This window comes from Seriola lalandi, unplaced genomic scaffold (genome assembly GCF_002814215.2).
Source record: "Seriola lalandi dorsalis isolate HSWRI2012SDOR001 ecotype SW California unplaced genomic scaffold, Sedor1 jcf7180002054517, whole genome shotgun sequence".
Taxonomy (NCBI): Eukaryota; Metazoa; Chordata; class Actinopteri; order Carangiformes; family Carangidae; genus Seriola; species Seriola lalandi.
In genome coordinates this window covers 245931-264659 of record NW_019525070.1, presented here as the reverse complement: position 1 = coordinate 264659, position 18729 = coordinate 245931, and the positions used below count along the sequence as shown (strand labels likewise).

General features: G+C 39.1%; 2 protein-coding genes across 2 annotated transcripts; both read left to right on the top strand.

Annotated features, from left to right (window-relative positions):
- Positions 1 to 322: 322 nt before the first annotated feature.
- tctn2 (tectonic family member 2) lies at positions 323 to 5154 on the top strand. Its single transcript, XM_023413504.2, has 18 exons — positions 323 to 469; positions 667 to 780; positions 1056 to 1126; positions 1298 to 1499; positions 1596 to 1696; positions 1800 to 1999; positions 2112 to 2232; positions 2343 to 2496; positions 2594 to 2677; positions 2770 to 2892; positions 3010 to 3084; positions 3201 to 3299; positions 3399 to 3516; positions 3608 to 3711; positions 3886 to 4033; positions 4178 to 4321; positions 4455 to 4543; positions 4842 to 5154. Exons 1-18 carry the CDS (start codon positions 370 to 372, stop codon positions 4961 to 4963), a joined length of 2169 nt encoding a protein of 722 aa, XP_023269272.1. The 5' UTR covers positions 323 to 369; the 3' UTR covers positions 4964 to 5154.
- Positions 5155 to 6172: 1018 nt separating this feature from the next.
- atp6v0a2b (ATPase H+ transporting V0 subunit a2b) lies at positions 6173 to 18556 on the top strand. The gene is made up of 20 exons (XM_023413633.2): positions 6173 to 6720; positions 7052 to 7130; positions 7528 to 7625; positions 7873 to 8010; positions 8151 to 8248; positions 9116 to 9242; positions 10434 to 10516; positions 10659 to 10752; positions 11508 to 11720; positions 12147 to 12297; positions 12780 to 12919; positions 13046 to 13203; positions 13405 to 13495; positions 13997 to 14115; positions 14224 to 14434; positions 14594 to 14713; positions 14813 to 14932; positions 15052 to 15169; positions 16464 to 16635; positions 16744 to 18556. The coding sequence occupies exons 1-20, from the start codon at positions 6604 to 6606 to the stop codon at positions 16844 to 16846; spliced, it is 2550 nt and encodes an 849-aa protein (XP_023269401.1). The 5' UTR covers positions 6173 to 6603; the 3' UTR covers positions 16847 to 18556.
- The last annotated feature ends 173 nt before the right edge of the window (positions 18557 to 18729 follow it).

Sequence of the window (18729 nt, the reverse complement as noted above, 5' to 3'; positions counted from 1 at the left end):
AGTGTGGGGTGGAGCCAGAAGCTATAATGTGCTACAGAAATGGCACTCCAGACTCCAGTATCTCTGTATGACTACTGTAAATAAAGAGTTGAGGACTAAAAAGAAGAAGGAAAAAAGAGCAAAAATAAAAAACAATACTGAAAAAAATCTGGCTTGAAAAAGCTTGCATGGATGTACTGTAATAGCTGACCTCGGCAATAGACATTTTCCTCCAGACGAGGTCGCTGTTGTTCATTTAAGTATAATTGTGTTTCTGGTCTTTCCGTAGAACAAGAACTTTTGCAGGCTGTGATTCGCTTAAAATATTCGTTGCCATGACATCACTAACAGTTTACAAATATGTCGTCTTTATAATGTGAAGGAAACCAAATGGCTAACGTGGTTGATATGTTCTGCCCCTCGTCCATTTCACGCCAGGTCATATGTGTTTTACTGCTCTTTTCCTTGGCTCACACTCAAAACGTTGTCGGTAAGTCCCTGATAATATAAACATACGAACAAAGGAATTCATTTGGTTTCACATCAACAAAGCTAACGTTACTTTAGCTAGAGCAAAGTTGTGACCTCGGTCAATTGCTAACCGCACACGTTACATCGATTATGTTCATTGTTAATTAATTTAATGTAGCTAACAGCATACAATTATGTAACCGCTATGTTCAACAGTTTTCCAGCCATCCTTTCTCACTGCAAATGGACCAGTGGTGTCTGCACTTCTACTCGGAAACACGTCGGATATCTCTCTGAGACTGAGGACGGTATCTCCATCCAACACAACAGGTGAAGGCTAAAATAGATTCCCCAGTGCTCTGCCTGAGCATCTCCTTGTAGTTTTGCAGCAGATTAACATAGCAGAACATGAACGGGGATGGGTTCTTGATGAAGTTTTGATGTTTTTAATTCAAATGAGGGGTGTTTGGAAATATCTGGTTGCCAAAATATACCAGAGAGAAGGAAGGTAGTCATGTAGTTACATTGTGATTATGCAGTCTGTTGTCATGTTGGACAGATTTGGTGATTGGTGATGGTTTGTTTTGTTTTTTGTTTTTTTACAGGAAGCATTGGTCCTCCATCATGTATGGCTGAGGAAACACAGTGGCTGCTCACAAGGGAGCAGGTGGGAAAGGTAAGAACCTAATCTTACAGTGAACACTAATTTTTATCATATTTACAGATAGTGTTAGACAGGCAGTTAGACAGAGTTTATAGTAATGAAAACCACAAATAATTTAATACTGATATTATGTCAGCATCCATTTTTCCTTATGCCTCATCTTTGTTGCATTTGGTGCCCCAGACTGCAGTTCGTGTTCTGCTGAGACTGGATAGAAGTCTGCGCTTGTGTGGTGAGAATGAGACAGACATAGACTGCTGTCCTAAGCCACTTTGTGTCCTGGAGACCCTTCAGGTGTCTGCCTGTGTGGGCGGCACACCTCAGGCATCGCTGCTGATCCAGGCCAAGATACACGCCCTGCTGGTTCCTGCTAATGCTGGATCTGGTAATTCAAACGAAACTTGTGTCATATCATAATGAGCCTTCGTGCACTTAGAGAGTACCACATTTCTAATTAATATAAACTTCTTATCCATTTCAGATAATAAAACAGTTATTCCAAACCAAGTGTACCAACCACTCGGCCCTTGTCCCTGTGATCTCACATTCAGAGCATGTGATGTACGCTGTTGCTGTGACAAGGTATTTATTATTGCATTATTTTAACAAGTGAACAGTGCATTTTGGCAAATGTTTTTCCTTCTATATTAATCATCAATAATTTGTTCATCTTTCATTCTGTCAGGACTGCTCCATTGAAGATTTGAAGCTGTTTGAATCCCACTGTCTCCCAGGGCCCTTTGGTGGACAGGTCTCTCCTGCTCCAGATTATCAGTGCTCTGTGCAGTCCTCTGAAATCTCCCCAGACTGGTTTCCATTTTTATGTGTCAGTTCTTCACCTGAAAACAACCCTTACCTTGGACTCTTTTACCATGGAGACACAATGTGAGAAATGATTTAGTAATTGCTTTTTGTGTTTGTTCGTTCCGATTGTGTGATTCATTTATCAATACTTGTGTCATGTTATCATTTATATTTTGCTCTTTAACTTGTCAAGCACGCCTAAGCCTGGTCCAAACTTCCAAAGTCCTATGTTGTCAGCTCCAGTGCCAGAAAATCTTTATATTGAAGGAAGTCCCATTTTAACATTAAATAACCAGTACTTCACCATTCCCCAGGTTAGTTGTGTGTATGTACTCTACAGTTTTTTTGATATTATATTTTTTCCTGTATGTGTTGCCAAAGCTGTACCAACTAATGCATACTAATGTATGTTTCTGTTCCACAGAAGGTGCTCGGGCGTTGTGTAAACAGTGCTCCTGTAGCATTTTTGAAAAATTTCAAAGTCAAATGTGTGACTCTGCTACGCACCTGTCCAACTGGATCTCCCTTACAGACACTACCAATGGAATTGAGGAATAAAGTGAAGACTGGGCAAGGGGGTATGTTTTACCTGCTAAACATACAGGAGCAATGCTTTGATACATTCTGGTGTATGTGTTTTTAATTTTTGGTTTATATTTTTCCTGTGTATTCAAGGTGATGTTACAGTGGATGTGAGTGATGAATTGGCCACTGACTTGAGTCAGTTTATTTCAAGCACAGATGCTGTTGCCTCTTCAGGTATGGAGGTTACAACATATCATTACTAAAATAAGAACAACTTGAACTGACAATGAACCTTAATCTTGAAATGTGTTCATATTTCTCTGAAGATGAGAGGCTCGTATGTGAGAATGTGACCTTAGCAATGGATTATAAATTCTACTGGAAGGGAAATGGCATCACAAGGATCACACTGACACGCACTGTTGGGACCATCACTTTGAATGGTGGTGGTAAGTGCCCATAACACTTTCCCATGATTCGGCTTAGCACCAGTCAGTGAGTGATACAAATTGAGAGGAATGTTTGATGTGGTTTGGGCTGATATTTGCTTTCTGTTTCCTAAACAGTGGTGTTAACTACAAGGTATTCTGCTGTATATCTAAACGGAGAAATCACAGATGAGCCCAACTCAGGGAACCCAGGTGAGAGCAAGATAAAATGCTTTGTTCTGATATTGGTTGTGGGAGTGAACTGTTTTGCTAAAAATAGTTCACAGTGCATGCTGCAGTAGCTAACACATGGACATTATGAATGACAGGTTACCAGGTGGGAAGGCCTGTCATTGCTGGGATCGTAGACACTTTGGACAATAATACAGGCTCAATACAGAGGATGAAAATCAATCTTTGGAAACCAGGTAAAACCTACTAAGTCATGTTGTTGATTACTCAAGTAGTTGCATTTATTTCAATAAAGAGATTGAATACATAACATCATTTTCTGATCTGGTTAACAGTGAGTGATGGACTCTGTTCCACTAATGAGAGGAAACCAATTCTGTTTGGGGAGAATGCAACATCAGGATGTCTGCTACCTATCAGCCGACAGAATCTGACTCAGTGTAATCTCCTAAGGTTAGTAGCTCAGCATGAGTTCATGTTTGAACTACAGTATGTCTATGTGTATTGGTGTTGCAATAAAATAGAATGTTTTTTTCTCCTTTAGAGAGACTGTTACTTCTCTCCAGGCAGCTTTAACTACAGCCACATATGTGTCAAAGAGTGGAAACCCAGATCCTCTAACTGTGACAGACTGGGTGAACATAAACTGTAAGTACATGGTGCAAAGAAACAATTCATACAAAGTTTTCTTTTTGTACAGACCACGTACAGTTGTGCAATGACATCATGTAAATGTGAAATAATATTAACATACACTTTTATTTTAACTTGTAAAACAAATTTAACAGTGTTCTGCCAAATTATTTTTTCTTTTGGATCCAGATGTGACACTGAACTCAAGCACAACTATGGAAGACACCACAAGTTCATGCTATGGGATTTCATCCCACCAACATATCCATGTATGGAGTCTTATCACCAGCATGGTAGAGGGCATACCTCAAAGGGAAATCCGTGCTCTGCAAATCAGGTGTGTATCAGGTTGCTTAATGCAATGCACGGTGTAAATTGTATTCTCAGTGATTATAAGTCAACATATGTCCTCAATTCCCTTAAATCTACAAAGCATTATAAATCGCAGTGAATCAAGAATGCATATTTTGCTAATTTTTAGCTACAGCCTCTCCACCTGGGCTATGGATTGTGGAGGAGGTGATGTCTCTCCATGCGTGGACCCAATGGAAACTCAGTTGTTCCCCATCACCTCCTCAGTCACCTTTACTGACATTCCTATCAACACGGGACCACCAAAAACCAGGTGCTTCCTCAAACAACAAGACTGACCTTATAAAGAGAGCTGTTAACTTGAGCCAAATAACTTACTTAATGTATAAGCTGCCTGGCTAATTCTAACCTAGAGTGTGATGCTCTATTTGACTTTTTCTCTCCAGGTTTCAGATTAACTTCACAGAGTATGACTGTAGCAGGAATGATGTGTGTTGGCCTGAACTAGCCTTTCCCATCACCAAATATTACACAGGTGGGAAATGATCTAATCCTTGGAAATCTGTCCAGTGTTTTATTGCTTCCTTTAGGAGATCATTTAATAAATTGGAAACTGTCTTTGTGCTATAAAAATATAATTAATGTGGAAAACAAAAGTGTAATTGAAAAGTGAGTGCAGGTGATCTCAGAGAGGAACCATGAATTACAAAAAAGCTACTCCCATGTCCCACAGCTCAGCTGTGACAGCTGTGACACATTTGTGCGAGAAACACTGCATAAATATGATAATGGAAACTGACATTAATGACTTACTTTACCTTTATCCTCCCCAGGTGAGCCATATTCCCAGTCACTGGCCAAGGGCCTTATCTTGGTTTTCTTCTTTATCACTGCATCGATTCTTGGGACTCCATGGAGACAAATCCGACAGGCGTGGAACAGTGCCAATCTATAAAACTCTGAGAAAAATGTAGATGAAGACATGCATTTGGAGGGATGCTGGGAGAGTGGTAGACTAAATAAGATTATGTATTTTAATGTTACTGAAATGTATTTTGATAATATAGTTTTTACATTTTTTGGGGGAATGTAAATAGTTGTCTTGGTGAGCTATTTTGTAATAAAAATATTTTTTTCTATCATTTATTTTAGGCTCATTCCCTCCACATACTTTTGATCACAACATTCTCAATAATAGGTTTGAGAAGTGGTCAGGCCTTTTGTGCAATCTTCTAGTCTTATTTGATTTTCCACCATCAGTTTGTTTCTTATTGAGTTCTTCAGGGCTCAATTCTGGGTCATTGTTTATTCAGGTTTTAGATGTTCCATGAGGCTTTATCATCCACAAGCACAATATTGTTTCAGTATTGTACAGACAACATCAAACATAAATCTGCCGCTGCTACTTATGATCATAGATCCCTTTACTGCCTCTGTCCTCCCTGTATGGATGACCCAATATTTCATCCCCTCCTTTGCATCTTTTTTCTGTTACCCTAGTATCTCCCTGATGGAGATACTAATAGCCATGGCATGTGTAAAGGTTTGGGCAGCCTACTAAATTAATACTCAGTAACCCCACCCACACACCCCCACCCCCTTTGGCAGATATCAAGGCTTGAAAACAAGTAAGAGACTTTCTTAGAAGAATTTTCACCCAGTCTTCCTGCAGATCACTTCAGGTTCTGAGATATTTTTAGGTTGTCTCCCACGAAAACCATGTTTAAGATCGACCCATGCACAGATTTTCAGTGATGTTCAAGGCTCTGTGAGGGCCGTTCCTAAAGCTCTTGTTATTCTTGAAGTAGCTCATTGTGGATTTTGGGGTATGATTTGGATCATTGTCCGGTTGTAGAAGCCAGCCTCTTTTCAGTTAGGTTTCTTAACTGACTGCAGGACACATGTATCCAGAATTTGCTGCTATTCATTTAATGCCCAATTGCTACATTTTTTTCCATTTCAAAAAACAGCCAAATAAGTGGTTGGGCCGAGTGGGCCAAACTTTTGCATACAACCGTGTGTGTTCACGTGTTTTTATATACAGTCTATGGTACGTTCATTCGCCTTCAGTCCGTGTTGAGGGCTGAACAGCAGTGTGTACTGCGCAGACTCCAGCGGGGGGCGATCATTGGTCAAAGGCTTATTTGCTGCTGTGGAAGTTGATCGTATTCACTAGTGTGAAGTGGAGTGACGTGGAGTACGATGGACATGACAAGCAGACGTCCTCTAAAACTTCACAAACTATGAGAAGAGTCGTGACCATATCTTTGAATATGTTACGTGAGCGGCTTTAATACCCGTGGACTCACATTTTCACATTCAACTTCGACGAAGCAAGTTTTTCACCTAAGAAACAGTTCGGCGCTCATCGGCTAGCTCATTAGCTATCAGGAACAGCCTCTGCTCTAACGATGGCTATCTAAAGTCAGCGTTGTGCAAGTCAAACAGCGTATTATCACCGGAACCTAAACATGAAAAGGACTAAGAAAGACTTTTCTGGCCGCCGTTGACATTTACTTTACAGAAACCGCAGTAGTTAGCTTGCTAATATTAGCCCATCGGCTGAGCAGGGAAATATCAGAGCGCACTGTCAAAATGTGTTCCCTGCTCCGAGGTGAAGAGATGTGTCTGGCCCAGCTGTTTCTACAGTCCGGGTCGGCATACGACTGCATCAATGAACTTGGAGAGCTGGGGCTTGTGGAGTTCAGAGATGTAAGTCCTGAAGTAGACAGGGTTCAAACTCTGTAATGTCTCTCTGAAAGTTACTGCTGAGTTGGCTCAAACTGAGAGCAGTCGACAAAGTGCGTCTAACTTGATCTGTTTGCTTAGTATTGATAAAATTTTGTTACTGACTTTTGATTTATGCTGACGCAAATGTGGTAGCATAGAGCATAGCTGTTTTAAAATGTTGCTGAGTAGCTACCTCTGTGTGGTTTATGACAGCCTGTCCTGAGGATCTTTGCTCGTTTTTCACTCTCAGTGATGACTGAGGATGAAGATTGTCAATCATTCAATGCTTGACTGCCTCTTGCACTTGTTTCAGCTCAATCCCAGTGTTAACGCATTCCAGCGAAAACATGTCAACGAGATCAAAAAATGTGAAGAGATGGAGAGGATCCTTGGTAAGCATACATACATACATTTACCAGTAAGGCTTTTATCTAGTTATGGAGTTGTAGTCAAGCCTTGGGCAGGAAAGAAATTATTTTGCCTCAGACAGGACCAAAACAAAGCTGTGATGAGACTGTTGAAGCAAAGCAGGAACACATGAAGCCACAGAAGGCCTTCTCATTGAATTGAATTGAGAGCCGGTGACCCTACAGTCATGAGAGATGTCAGCTGGTTGTAAATTTAGTTGAATGAAATGCCTCTTTGGTTAACTAAACCCTTTATTATTAGATTAAGGGGAGAAAATAACACACTGTTAGATTTTGCTTCGAATCCTTTACTGTTCAATTGCTGGTCGTGGTATTTGGAAACTTTGACAACTTAGAAAAGGTTACTCTTTATTTTTAACAGGATACCTTCTGAGAGAAATCAAGAAAGCAGATATTTCACTTCCAGAAGGAGATGTGAACCCAGTGGCTCCTCTACCGAAGCACGTCATGGCTATAATGGTTTGTCACTTGCTTATGTATTATCATTTAGCAAAATGGATGGATGGATGTTAATGGCAGTATTCCTGGGCAGTAGTTAAACCTGTGTTGAGTTACTGTCACTGTAAATAAAGGTATGTAGTGGAGTAGTTAATTAATTCTGTTATAGTCTGTAAAAAATTGATAGATTACATCTACTATGTTTTTAATAACAATTATTATATTGCTGCCATGTTTATGATGCCTGGGTATCCGTGTGTGTCCACAGGAGCAGCTACAGAGGCTAGAGGTGGAGCTAGGTGAAGTCACAAGGAATAAAGAGAAGCTGCAGAAGAATCTGCTGGAGCTGACAGAGTACACACACATGCTGCGCATCACCCGCAACTTTGTACAGAGATCTTCTGAGGTTAGTGTGTCATGCCATAATGTGGCCAGATTCTTTACATCCACATTTCATCTTATTCACACAGGAAAGATTTTTATTTTTTATTTTTTTTGCAAAAGAGTTTTTGTGTTTACCCTTCTGCATCTTGTCTTTACTTGTAGCGAGAGCCCCTACAAGTACAGTATGAGGAGTTTCCCTTCCTAGAGAAAGACACAATGATGGACTACAGCAGCATGCAGAGGCTAGGAGCCAAACTGGGGTGAGGGATGAAATTCTGGCTGCTAGCCTTATCAGCATGATGTTTATGTTAGTGTTTGGACTTGGCGTTTCATTTGTTTTAGAGTTGACAATAGGCACTAGCTCTGTTACAGTTTACCAGTTTGTCATGACATTTTAAAAATGAAATCGTAATATCGCATCATATTCCAGCCACAATATCTTGTGGAAGAAGTAAATGTGTTGCGCAGTTGCTGATACATATTTAAAGGAAGTTTCACATGAGGCAAGTTGCACTCATATTCTCCTCCATAAATAGTTTTTTGTGTCTTATCTGGCAACAGGCAAAAGCTTCACAAGTTGCAGTAACTGAAATGCTGCTGTGGCTCTTTGCCAACATGTTGCACATACAAAACCAGTGTTGTGGGAATACTCTGTGCTCCATAAAAAGAACATAGATTTAATTGAAAGTGACTTGTTGTTGATTGTGAATGTGCAGCAAGAGTAAGTTCTCAAAGGAAAGACAGCTGACCTCACAGCTGCATATCTCTGCCATCACTATACTGCTCCAACACAGAAAGTATCACAGCTACAGCAAGCAGCGTGCATTATGTTAAGTTGAGCAAACAATTTGACATCAGTGATGTAAGATTGTTTAGGTAACAGCAAAGCTATGGTCTCTGTGGCATTAACCAGATTGCTCACATGTAGACGTTTCAGTGAAGATGTTCACACATGCAAAAACACATTCAAGATGAATACTGAATTATAAGGGTTGTTGTGATTTTGTCATATCATTATGGTGACATTTTTAAGTTAAAAGTTAAACCAAAGTCTGTGTTCTTTTGCAGATCTATGTACTGTATGTATATGTTAGACTGTTGGTGAATTTGCTCCTCTTCTCTTGCAGTTTCATTTCTGGGCTCATTCAGAGGGTGAGGATCGAGGCCTTTGAGCGGATGCTCTGGAGAGTCTGTAAAGGCTACACTATCCTCAGCTATGCTGAGGTCGAGGAGTACATTGAAGATCCTGACACAGTAGGTTTCTCAGCGCTAACTTTATCCATGATTTGTGCTGAGGTTTAACAACTTTTGTTACAGCGTGAGATTAAAATTTCAACAGGGAGGGCAGAAGAAGTATTTTCATGAATTACTGTCTCACTTCCTGAGTTGCCTAGATGCACGCTACTTGGTTTGATACAAGATTTAAAAAAATAGATTAATTTAAATCTGATTTATTGTAAATCAGCTTTGATAACACACTGGTTCTCATCAAAGGACAGATTTGTCCTCAGATGAGTTCTCTGTATTGTGTCTGCACATGATAAGGATTTTTGTGGGACTAATCTATATTCTCTACTTAAATAGTATTTGTAGCTATTCAACAAACAATGGAAACAATTTATAACCTGATATAAGTTAATCACACAGTTTGTATTGTCAAGATTTTGATTATTTTGCTATAACAGCAGTTTAGCATAATAGAAAAAACCCACATTGGACAGATATTGCATGGTACACATGGTGTTAAGTATCTCAAAAGTATCATTGTCACTTCTGTTTGTTTGTGTAGTGTTGCCATAGTAGAGTTTATTAACAGTGCAGAGGACAGGAGGATTGTAGAGCTTTGGAAATGACAAAAAGGAAAGGCCAATCCTGACACACTTACTTAATGTATATTTACTAAATGACACTGGTGAAGCTGTTGTGACGTCCATTCTCGTCCTCCTTGCTGTTCTCATTAACAATGAGTACTGTGATCTTGTCCACTCACACTGAGTGACAGCACTAATCCAGTTATCCATTTCCTCTGCTTGGCCAGAAGGCAGGCATGCAGGGCTGCAACTGATCACTAGTGGAATGTCAGGACACACTTTCACTGGAAAATTCACAAGCAGTGTTAACGTGTGAGAACAGGAGTTTTGACATTAAGTTAAAAACGCCACCAGTCATGCTTTTTCAAAAACGGTGAAGAGAAATCAGCTGTTCAGCTGCTGTTTCCAAGGTCAAGAATGAACTTTCAATCTCAAGTATTTTTCCAGTTTTGTTTTGGCAAGCAATGAACAACTTAATTTTTCAAATATAAACACATCTTTTCAGTTTCGAAAATGTAGCTACCATCTAAAAATGTACTCTGGGCCTAAATTGACACGACTTTTTTTTGCTATCAATGGAGCACGTAGGTCTAATCAATGATAGACAGCACCTCCTCTTATTTTCCTTCTGCAGGGGGAGCCAACCAAAAGTGTTGTGTTCCTGATCTCTTACTGGGGAGACCAAATTGGCCAGAAAGTGAAGAAGATTTGTGACTGGTAATTATTCTTAATACTTTATCCTGCTCGATTAATGGAGGAAGAAATATCCGTTGGTTTGGATTTGCGTTTTCTTTCTTTTCACTTGACTTGCCTCAGCAGCAGTAGTGAGTTGTGAATAATATATCTTTTCCCTCTATAGCTACCACTGTCACTTGTATCCCTACCCCAGTAGCAATGAGGAGAGGAATGACGTTGTGGAAGGACTAAAAACCCGCATTCAGGATCTGCACACAGTATGTCTCACATTTTCTAAAATATCTAATCATGCAGATGTTTAATTAGTGACAGAAAAAGAAGTTATTCTGTTTGTCATTCACATAAGGTTTACTGTTAAATGTGTTTGCTGTCATGTCCTGTTAAAATACAACCCAGAGAATTTAGAATAAGAGCTCTCCAGGTATTTTGTTTTTCTCATGGTGGTGGGTCTTTAAGATAAAGCAATACAATGTTTACCAAAAAAAAAAAAGCTTGCACAACATTTTGTGTTCAGTGAATCATATTACATTTAAAAGAACAAAGAACTAAAGAACAAAATTAAAAGATTAACCCAATTGTTCCTCTTGCGAGCCAGTTCTGGCAGTTATAGGGTCAGTTGAGTTTCAGTCTGGGGCAGTGCACCGTGAATCATTTGTTACCTTTAACCCACTGTGACTGAAAAATAGAATTGTACTCACCCCCTGTAGCACATGATCAACATGAGGCCTCAGCTGAAAATTTATCTGTTTTCTCTCTTTTTTTTGTAATGCATTTTTATCCTCTCCCCTTTCGTGACTGCTTCTCTTGTCCTTCTTATCACTTTGTCTCTTATTCACACACACAAACACTCGAAATGCTTCTTGTTTAAAATGTAAATGTTTATTTCCCTCTGTTAAAGTTCCATTGATAATCATAGAAATTCCTGAAATGATAAGTCTTATAAACCCTTTTTTTGAAAGTCTTGAATATCTTAATATGATGTACCACAGTGTTAATCTCTTACTGTGTCCAGGTGCTTCATAGGACAGAGGACTACCTGAGACAGGTCCTGATTAAGGCTTCAGAATCCATCTACACCTGGGTCATCCAGGTCAAGAAGATGAAGGCCATCTACTATATTCTGAACCTGTGTAGTTTTGATGTCACTAACAAGTGTCTGATTGCTGAGGTGTGGTGTCCTGTCAATGACATTCCCACCCTGCAAAGAGCCCTGGAAGACGGATCGGTGAGGAAACTTTTAACAGAGTTGCTCTATTTTTGACTTTGGTCTCCCTGCAGGTTTTCTTTTTCTGTTTATTTAACCGGGGCAGTTGCTTCATGAATTGTTATATAGTTATCATAAAAGCAAGTACTGTATGAGGAATTGCTTTTATTTTTGGCCGCTTTAGTGTAAGAAAAATAGTTTTTTTCATGACTTGCTGAGGATACTGAAATACCACTGTTAATTCAGGACAGAGGCACTAAAGTGTCCCTACAGAGGGCTTTTTGTTTTTAAATAATTTTGCCACAACTGCTGGACCATATAGGGACATTACAATCGCTGTCTTTTTTCCCTACTTTTTGTAGTGCTAATCAAATGTTTTTCAAGACATTACAGTGAAATTAGTTTATGGTCATTTGCTGACATTTTGATTTAACAATGATATTTCAGAGAAAAAGTGGAGCGACAGTGCCTTCCTTTGTCAATCGTATCCCCACCAACGACACTCCCCCCACCCTGATAAGGACCAACAAATTTACCTCTGGCTTCCAGAACATTGTGGATGCCTATGGAGTGGGCAGTTACAGGGAGGTCAACCCTGGTGAGTGGGAACGTTTCTCTTTCTGTATACAGACGCATGATCAGATGAGACTTCAAAATAAAATGTGCATGGGCCAAACTGAGATACAGTCAGTATCAGTTTGGAGATTTTACATAGTCTCATTGCACTGTATCGGAAGTCAAAGATGTATGAGACGGATATAGATGTAGAGTCATGTGTTGTACAACTGTTTTTGAAAAAGAAAAAACTGAATCTGTAACACTCCCTCCGATAATGCATGCATGATACAAACAAAATTTAATCCAGAACTAAATTAATGGGAAACAACATTATATAAAATCATCATATATATTTACTTTTCATGTTTGTTTTTCTATTTCAATATAATTTTGCCAATATTAATTTTATATTTATGTGACCGCTAGATTTTAATATCCTGTTGTCTTAATATCTTTAATTTTAGTGGTGCTACAGTACGTAAGTGTTTTTGTCCCTTTTGGTTCTCTCCCTCTTATTTTCAGCTCCTTTCACAATCATCACTTTCCCCTTCCTGTTCGCTGTCATGTTCGGGGACCTGGGTCATGGTCTTATCATGGCTCTCTTTGCTGCCTGGATGGTGCTGTACGAGAACAACCGCAAACTTAAAAACACCAGGAATGAGGTGAGAGAGCACTCCAAAGCTATTTTTGAACTCTTTTAAAAGCTCACTTAAGTAACCAAGCAAATAGCAATGTGTGGCATCCAGTGTGTGTGAAGTGTTACTGAGTGATTTGATGTGCATGTGCAGATCTGGAACACATTCTTTGAGGGGCGTTATATCATCCTGATGATGGGCCTGTTCTCCATCTACACTGGTCTGATATACAATGACTGCTTCTCAAAGTCCCTTAATATCTTTGGTTCTGGATGGAGTGTGAAGGCCATGTTCACAGAGAAGGTGTGGAGGTGAGTACTTCATGACAAGAAGGACATCATTATGACAGTAAAAACAGCAAAGCAGGCCCAGAAAATGCATAAGTATAATTTTAACTATTAAGAAATTAAACCTGTGTGTTCAGAAACATAAAGATAAGATGACGTTTGTGGATATTTTTTTCATAATGACATACATAATGACACACTGTTGACTTTATTTGTACCTAACAGCAACAATGTTCTCCTTGGGAACCGTGTTCTTACTCTGGATCCAAATGTTACTGGAGTTTTCAAAGGACCGTACCCTCTGGGAATTGACCCTGTGAGTAGAGAATATTGAAGACAAGTTATTATGTATTGTATAATTAGACATATAATGCCTCATATACATAGATTTTATCATTTTATCATTTATCACTTAAGTTTACACATGCATACATACACAAGCATATTTTTGTGTGCATACAAAATAGCAGAAAACAATAAAAAATCCTAAAGAGCACTTTGCATGTCATTGATTTTCCCTGAACAATCAGAACTTAGTTGCTCCACCAGTTACAGAAATGGCAGATCAAGTCGATCAGATTCTTAAATACACTTACCGTACAAACTATTTCTAGTTTAGCAATTATGCAAGAGCACTACTGTACTCTGTATTGCTAGAATTCAAGGATCACTTCCTGAAACAATAATTAAGCAATGAACATGCACTGCTACTGTAGCTCTTGTTTATGGGATTTAAATATTAATGCTGGAGTCAATCTTCTTCCAATCAAAACTACTCATTGTCTAATACAGAGCATGTCATCTTTCTGTTGCAAAGATTTGGAACTTGGCTTCCAACCGCCTAACATTTCTGAACTCCTATAAGATGAAGATGTCAGTGATATTGGGCATCATACACATGAGCTTCGGGGTCATCCTCAGCACTTACAATCACTTGTAAGTACCAGTTAGTTTTGTTTTTTGTTTTTTTTGGGGGGGTTTTTTTTTTGTATTTTGGATGTTGTAGTTTTTAATAGCATGCCTCATTTTTGTCAACAAAAACAGGCACTTTAAGAAAATGCACAACCTATACTTGGTATTTCTGCCTGAGCTCCTGTTCCTGCTGTGCCTGTTTGGCTACCTGGCGTTCATGATAATCTACAAGTGGCTGGTCTTCTCTGCCAAGGACTCCAGACACGCCCCAAGCATCCTCATCCACTTCATAAACATGTTCCTCATGCAGGGTGATACACTGCAGCCCCTCTACCCAGGACAGGTGAGAAGCGAATGTAAAGCTCCACTCCTGCGACAGTATCACATATGTCCCTGTTCTTATTGAATAGATTGAATCTAATATCGTTTGAAATACACTACAGATTTCACTGAGACAGATGGATCTTAACAGTGTAATGCAATATTGTTTTGCTTCTTTCAGGCTGGCCTGCAGGTGTTTCTGGTGGTCATTGCTGTTCTCTCAGTGCCTGTCTTACTCCTGGGGAAACCCATTTACCTTTATTGGCTTCACAATGGAAGCCACCGCCTAGGAATGTACAGGGTGAGTGTTTGAAATGCATATCTGCCAACAGATGTCTCCAAATATTTGTTCTCTGCCTGTAAATATGCAAATCTGATTACTGTGTCTGTGTGTTCTCAGGGATATGAGCGTGTGCGGCGTAGCAGTGAGGAGGAGCTCTACCTGATGAGGGCTCACGACATGGAGGAGGGCAGCAATCACAGCGATCTCTCTACTAGTGGAGAGCACCAGACGGAGGAGGTCAGGACAGCAAAACAATTGCATAGTTACCCACCCATTTTAACTATCCTTATAAACAATCCTTGTTTTTATACAGGTTTCTGACAGTCACGCTGAGTTTTGCTTTGTTGTTGTTATAGTTTGACTTTGCAGATGAGTTCCTGCATCAGGCCATCCACACTATAGAGTACTGCCTAGGTTGCATCTCCAACACGGCCTCCTACCTAAGGCTTTGGGCTCTGAGCCTGGCACATGCCCGTGAGTATGATAGTTTGCATTACAACACACAAACTACACATGTCAAACCTGTGCAAGCAAACAGTGAACACGAAGTGAATGTATAAAATTATGCATAACACAGGTTTTGTTCCAAATCAAAGAGCCACTTCACATTTTTTTCCCTCTTTCATGATGTGTATTAGATGCCAACCTGTGTTTGTTCCTTTGTTCACTCATAAATCTACAGTATATAACATTTTCTGTAAAGCACAGTCTTAAGGCGCATTACAGAATACACACACATACAGACCGAACACAGCCTAGGATGAAAGTAATACAATGTGCTGTCAGTGATCCAGCTGCAGGGTGTAGAGGCTGTGAGCATGCATACTGGTCATGCTGCAGCCTGCTGAGGTTTCAGTTGTGAATTAAGTTTTCAACCTTGTAGATGCCCCAATATAGTTTCTCATAAATTTTATTATGTACCAGATTTTCCTAGATTTCTGGGGCACTGCACTAGTTTTAGAAAATCCAACAGCACTCGAGCGTAATAAAAAAAAATAACATTAGGTTATGGCCCCTTTTTTCAGCTCCTGCAAATGCTCACGTCTTATCGGTATGAAGCAGGTCTCTAGATTTTTGCCTGTAAGAACTGATGTCAAACATTTATGTGGTCTTATCTGGTGGTCTGACACTTACGTTATATTTTTCTTTTGCTACACCATGAGGTCAAAAAAAGTCCTCAATGAAAGCACTTTGATGCAATAAGTTTAATTCATTTTGCATGGCAAATTATAATTAAATGGAAAACTGATTACAGGGCAGTCTTAAGAAGGCAGAACCAAACAGCCATTTCATATCTTTAATATGTTGATATATCCTTGTGTGTGCGCTTTAGCCATTTTGTTGATATGACTTTCAATCAAAATTGAACCATGATGGAAGCGTTGCAGAAATCATCAAAGGTCGTATCTAATCAGATAACCAGCATGATTTAAACAGGAAAATGGGCATGAGGTCCCTTTCAAACTTAACATAAAAAAACAAACGTAAAATTGACAGAAAAATTGGGTGTGTGTCTGGAAGGGCCTGAAGGGTTGATTAGTCCCTCAGAACAAATGTAACCCTTTTGATTATTTAGCAATTATGCTGAACCCATTCAAACCATTTTGCAACCTTGGTCATGACCAGAAACATTAATAGAAATCTAGATCAAAGCCCTCAAATGTACATCGATTTAAAGCCTGAGAATATTAGTAACTGGTATATAGCCTTTGTCTTTGTTACAATTCCCTAAAAGATGGTGCATGTGCTGTTTTCTCTGTGTTCACAGAACTGTCAGAGGTGCTGTGGACCATGGTGATGCAAGTAGGACTTCGAATGGACACTGCTCTCGGGGTTTTATTCCTGGTGCCTGTGTTTGGCCTGTTTGCCGTTCTCACTGTGTCCATCCTTCTGGTAATGGAGGGTCTGTCTGCATTCCTTCATGCACTCCGGCTGCACTGGTGAGATAACAATAACTCCTAAAGTACTTGTGTCATTGAAAGGCCCAAAGTTCTGTGAATTGTTGTGTGTTTTATATTTATAGCTGCTGTTTTTTTTTTCTTCCTCAGGGTGGAGTTTCAGAATAAGTTTTACAGCGGGACTGGAGTCAAGTTTTGCCCCTTTTCCTTCTCTCTCCTGCCCTCCAGCTTTGAGCATGATGGCTTACTGTGAACGGACTATCTTATAATACTGTTAAGTGGTAAACGGAGCCAAAACAAGCCAGCAGGGTTCTGTGCTCATACAGACATATTCCAGATATGTCATGAGGTGATTCTGACATTTCTTTTCATCTTTTAATAATTTGTCATGCAAAGAAATTGTATGGTGAGCGTCACAAACTTTGGACTGAACGCTGTCCTCCAAATTTTTTCGAGAACAGACAGTGCAAAGTGTACTGTTGACAAATTGCTGTTGCACATGTAACACAGGGTATTTTGTACCAGCATCAGTATGCTTCACTGCTGAACAGTTTGTGCGTTTGAATTGTCGGTCTCAAATTTAAAATTTAACTCGCATACTTAAAACCATCAGCTCTCTTTTGAGGCATTATTGGTAATAGTTGTTGATGTCACTTGGATGGAGAACCACATCCTTTAAGGAATAGATAAGTCGAAAAGATCCGATTTTAGTATGAGATAATGGTAATAAACAAATGCTTGGACCCAAGGTTTGGCTACACAGACAACACTTGATAGAATAACTTGGTTGTTGATTTCGGTCTTTTCATGGGATTTACTGATTAAATAAGATGGATAGGTAAAAGAACATCTATCTTTATCATCTCTTTATTTATTTATTTCAGTTTCCCTCCATTTCTTCTCTTCTGTAACTAGTTATTCTGTCATTAATTTTAGCATAATTGTGTATATTAATGCTGTTATGTTTTTCACTGAGTTTTAGTTTTGGCTGATCTGGTCTCCATACACTGGGTAGTGAGCCACCTTTCAGTTACATAGTTCTTACTCAGCTTTTTGTTGCACTGACTGCCTTATCGAAGTACAACCAAATGACAGCATACTGTATCATTCTTCAGTTTCCCCCTTGTATTCCTACTTTGTGGTACCATAACACTGCAAAGGATCTTTGACTTTTCACTATTGAAAAGTGCTTGGGCGGGTGTGTGATGAGATGTATATACTTTGGCAGAATTATTTTTTTAATTTATTATATTTTAAAATGTCGCTTCAGAATTAAAGATGAATGTCAATGGAATATGATTTTTATGCATTCACAGTGTTGCCTATGCGTTCACTTACTGTACAATTTAACATTCCATGCATGGAAAACTTAAATCATTGATTTGTTGACCCAGCTCTGCTGGTCACAAGCCCCTTTGAAAAATCTTATATCCATATTTAGTACAGTGGTTGGGCTGCATTAAATCTGATTAGGAGAAAATTTAATTATGTACTAATATCAGACATTAGTATTATTTGCTAATTTTGTGAATTTGTTAGTATTGTATGGAATTGGCATTGGAATTTTTTTCTAAGGGAAGGAGACTTAATTGTTAATGTTAATTGTCATCACATTATTGACTTGTCTGCACTTTTTCAATGGCAAGGTTGCTAGGTAAGATACTGCCACATGTTAATGAAAGTAATGACTTTGTGTATTAGGTTTTATAAGTGGAACAATATGGTTTCATATCTTTGAGACACCAGTGGAAATCACTGTTTTATTGGGGCAGAGTGGTGTTTGATTAGCAATCATTTGCCTTAATTAACACTCAACTGTTGTTGGTTGGTTGGGGTATTGTAGTTTCCTCTAATGCAGCCCTAATCTTGCATCTTTGTTTCATTGTCAAACACTCCATGATCCAGTTCTTTTGGGGAAAAAAAACCCTCATCATCATGTCTATAATAAATTGTATTTGTTTGAGTTGTTTTTTTTCCTCAGAGCCCATAACTACATTTCTGTATGGAAATCGACACCAAGACACTTCCCCCGCTTGATGTAGCAGCATTTTACATTTTAAATATGTTTGAGGGCTTTCAGCATAGAATAACCAAATTCATTAACTTAAGTGAATAGTAACCCTTTTTGAAAGTAGT

Excerpts from the sequence above, each read along its gene's own strand:
- tctn2 (XM_023413504.2), top strand. The coding sequence starts at position 370 with ATGGCTAACGTGGTTGATATGTTCTGCCCCTCGTCCATTTCACGCCAG. Across the intron at positions 2,678-2,769 it reads AGATGCTGTTGCCTCTTCAG|ATGAGAGGCTCGTATGTGAG; the intron begins GTATGGAGGTTA and ends ATTTCTCTGAAG. Across the intron at positions 3,712-3,885 it reads AGACTGGGTGAACATAAACT|ATGTGACACTGAACTCAAGC; the intron begins GTAAGTACATGG and ends TTTTGGATCCAG.
- atp6v0a2b (XM_023413633.2), top strand. The coding sequence starts at position 6,604 with ATGTGTTCCCTGCTCCGAGGTGAAGAGATGTGTCTGGCCCAGCTGTTT. Across the intron at positions 14,714-14,812 it reads ACCGCCTAGGAATGTACAGG|GGATATGAGCGTGTGCGGCG; the intron begins GTGAGTGTTTGA and ends GTGTGTTCTCAG. Across the intron at positions 16,636-16,743 it reads CATGCACTCCGGCTGCACTG|GGTGGAGTTTCAGAATAAGT; the intron begins GTGAGATAACAA and ends TTTCTTCCTCAG.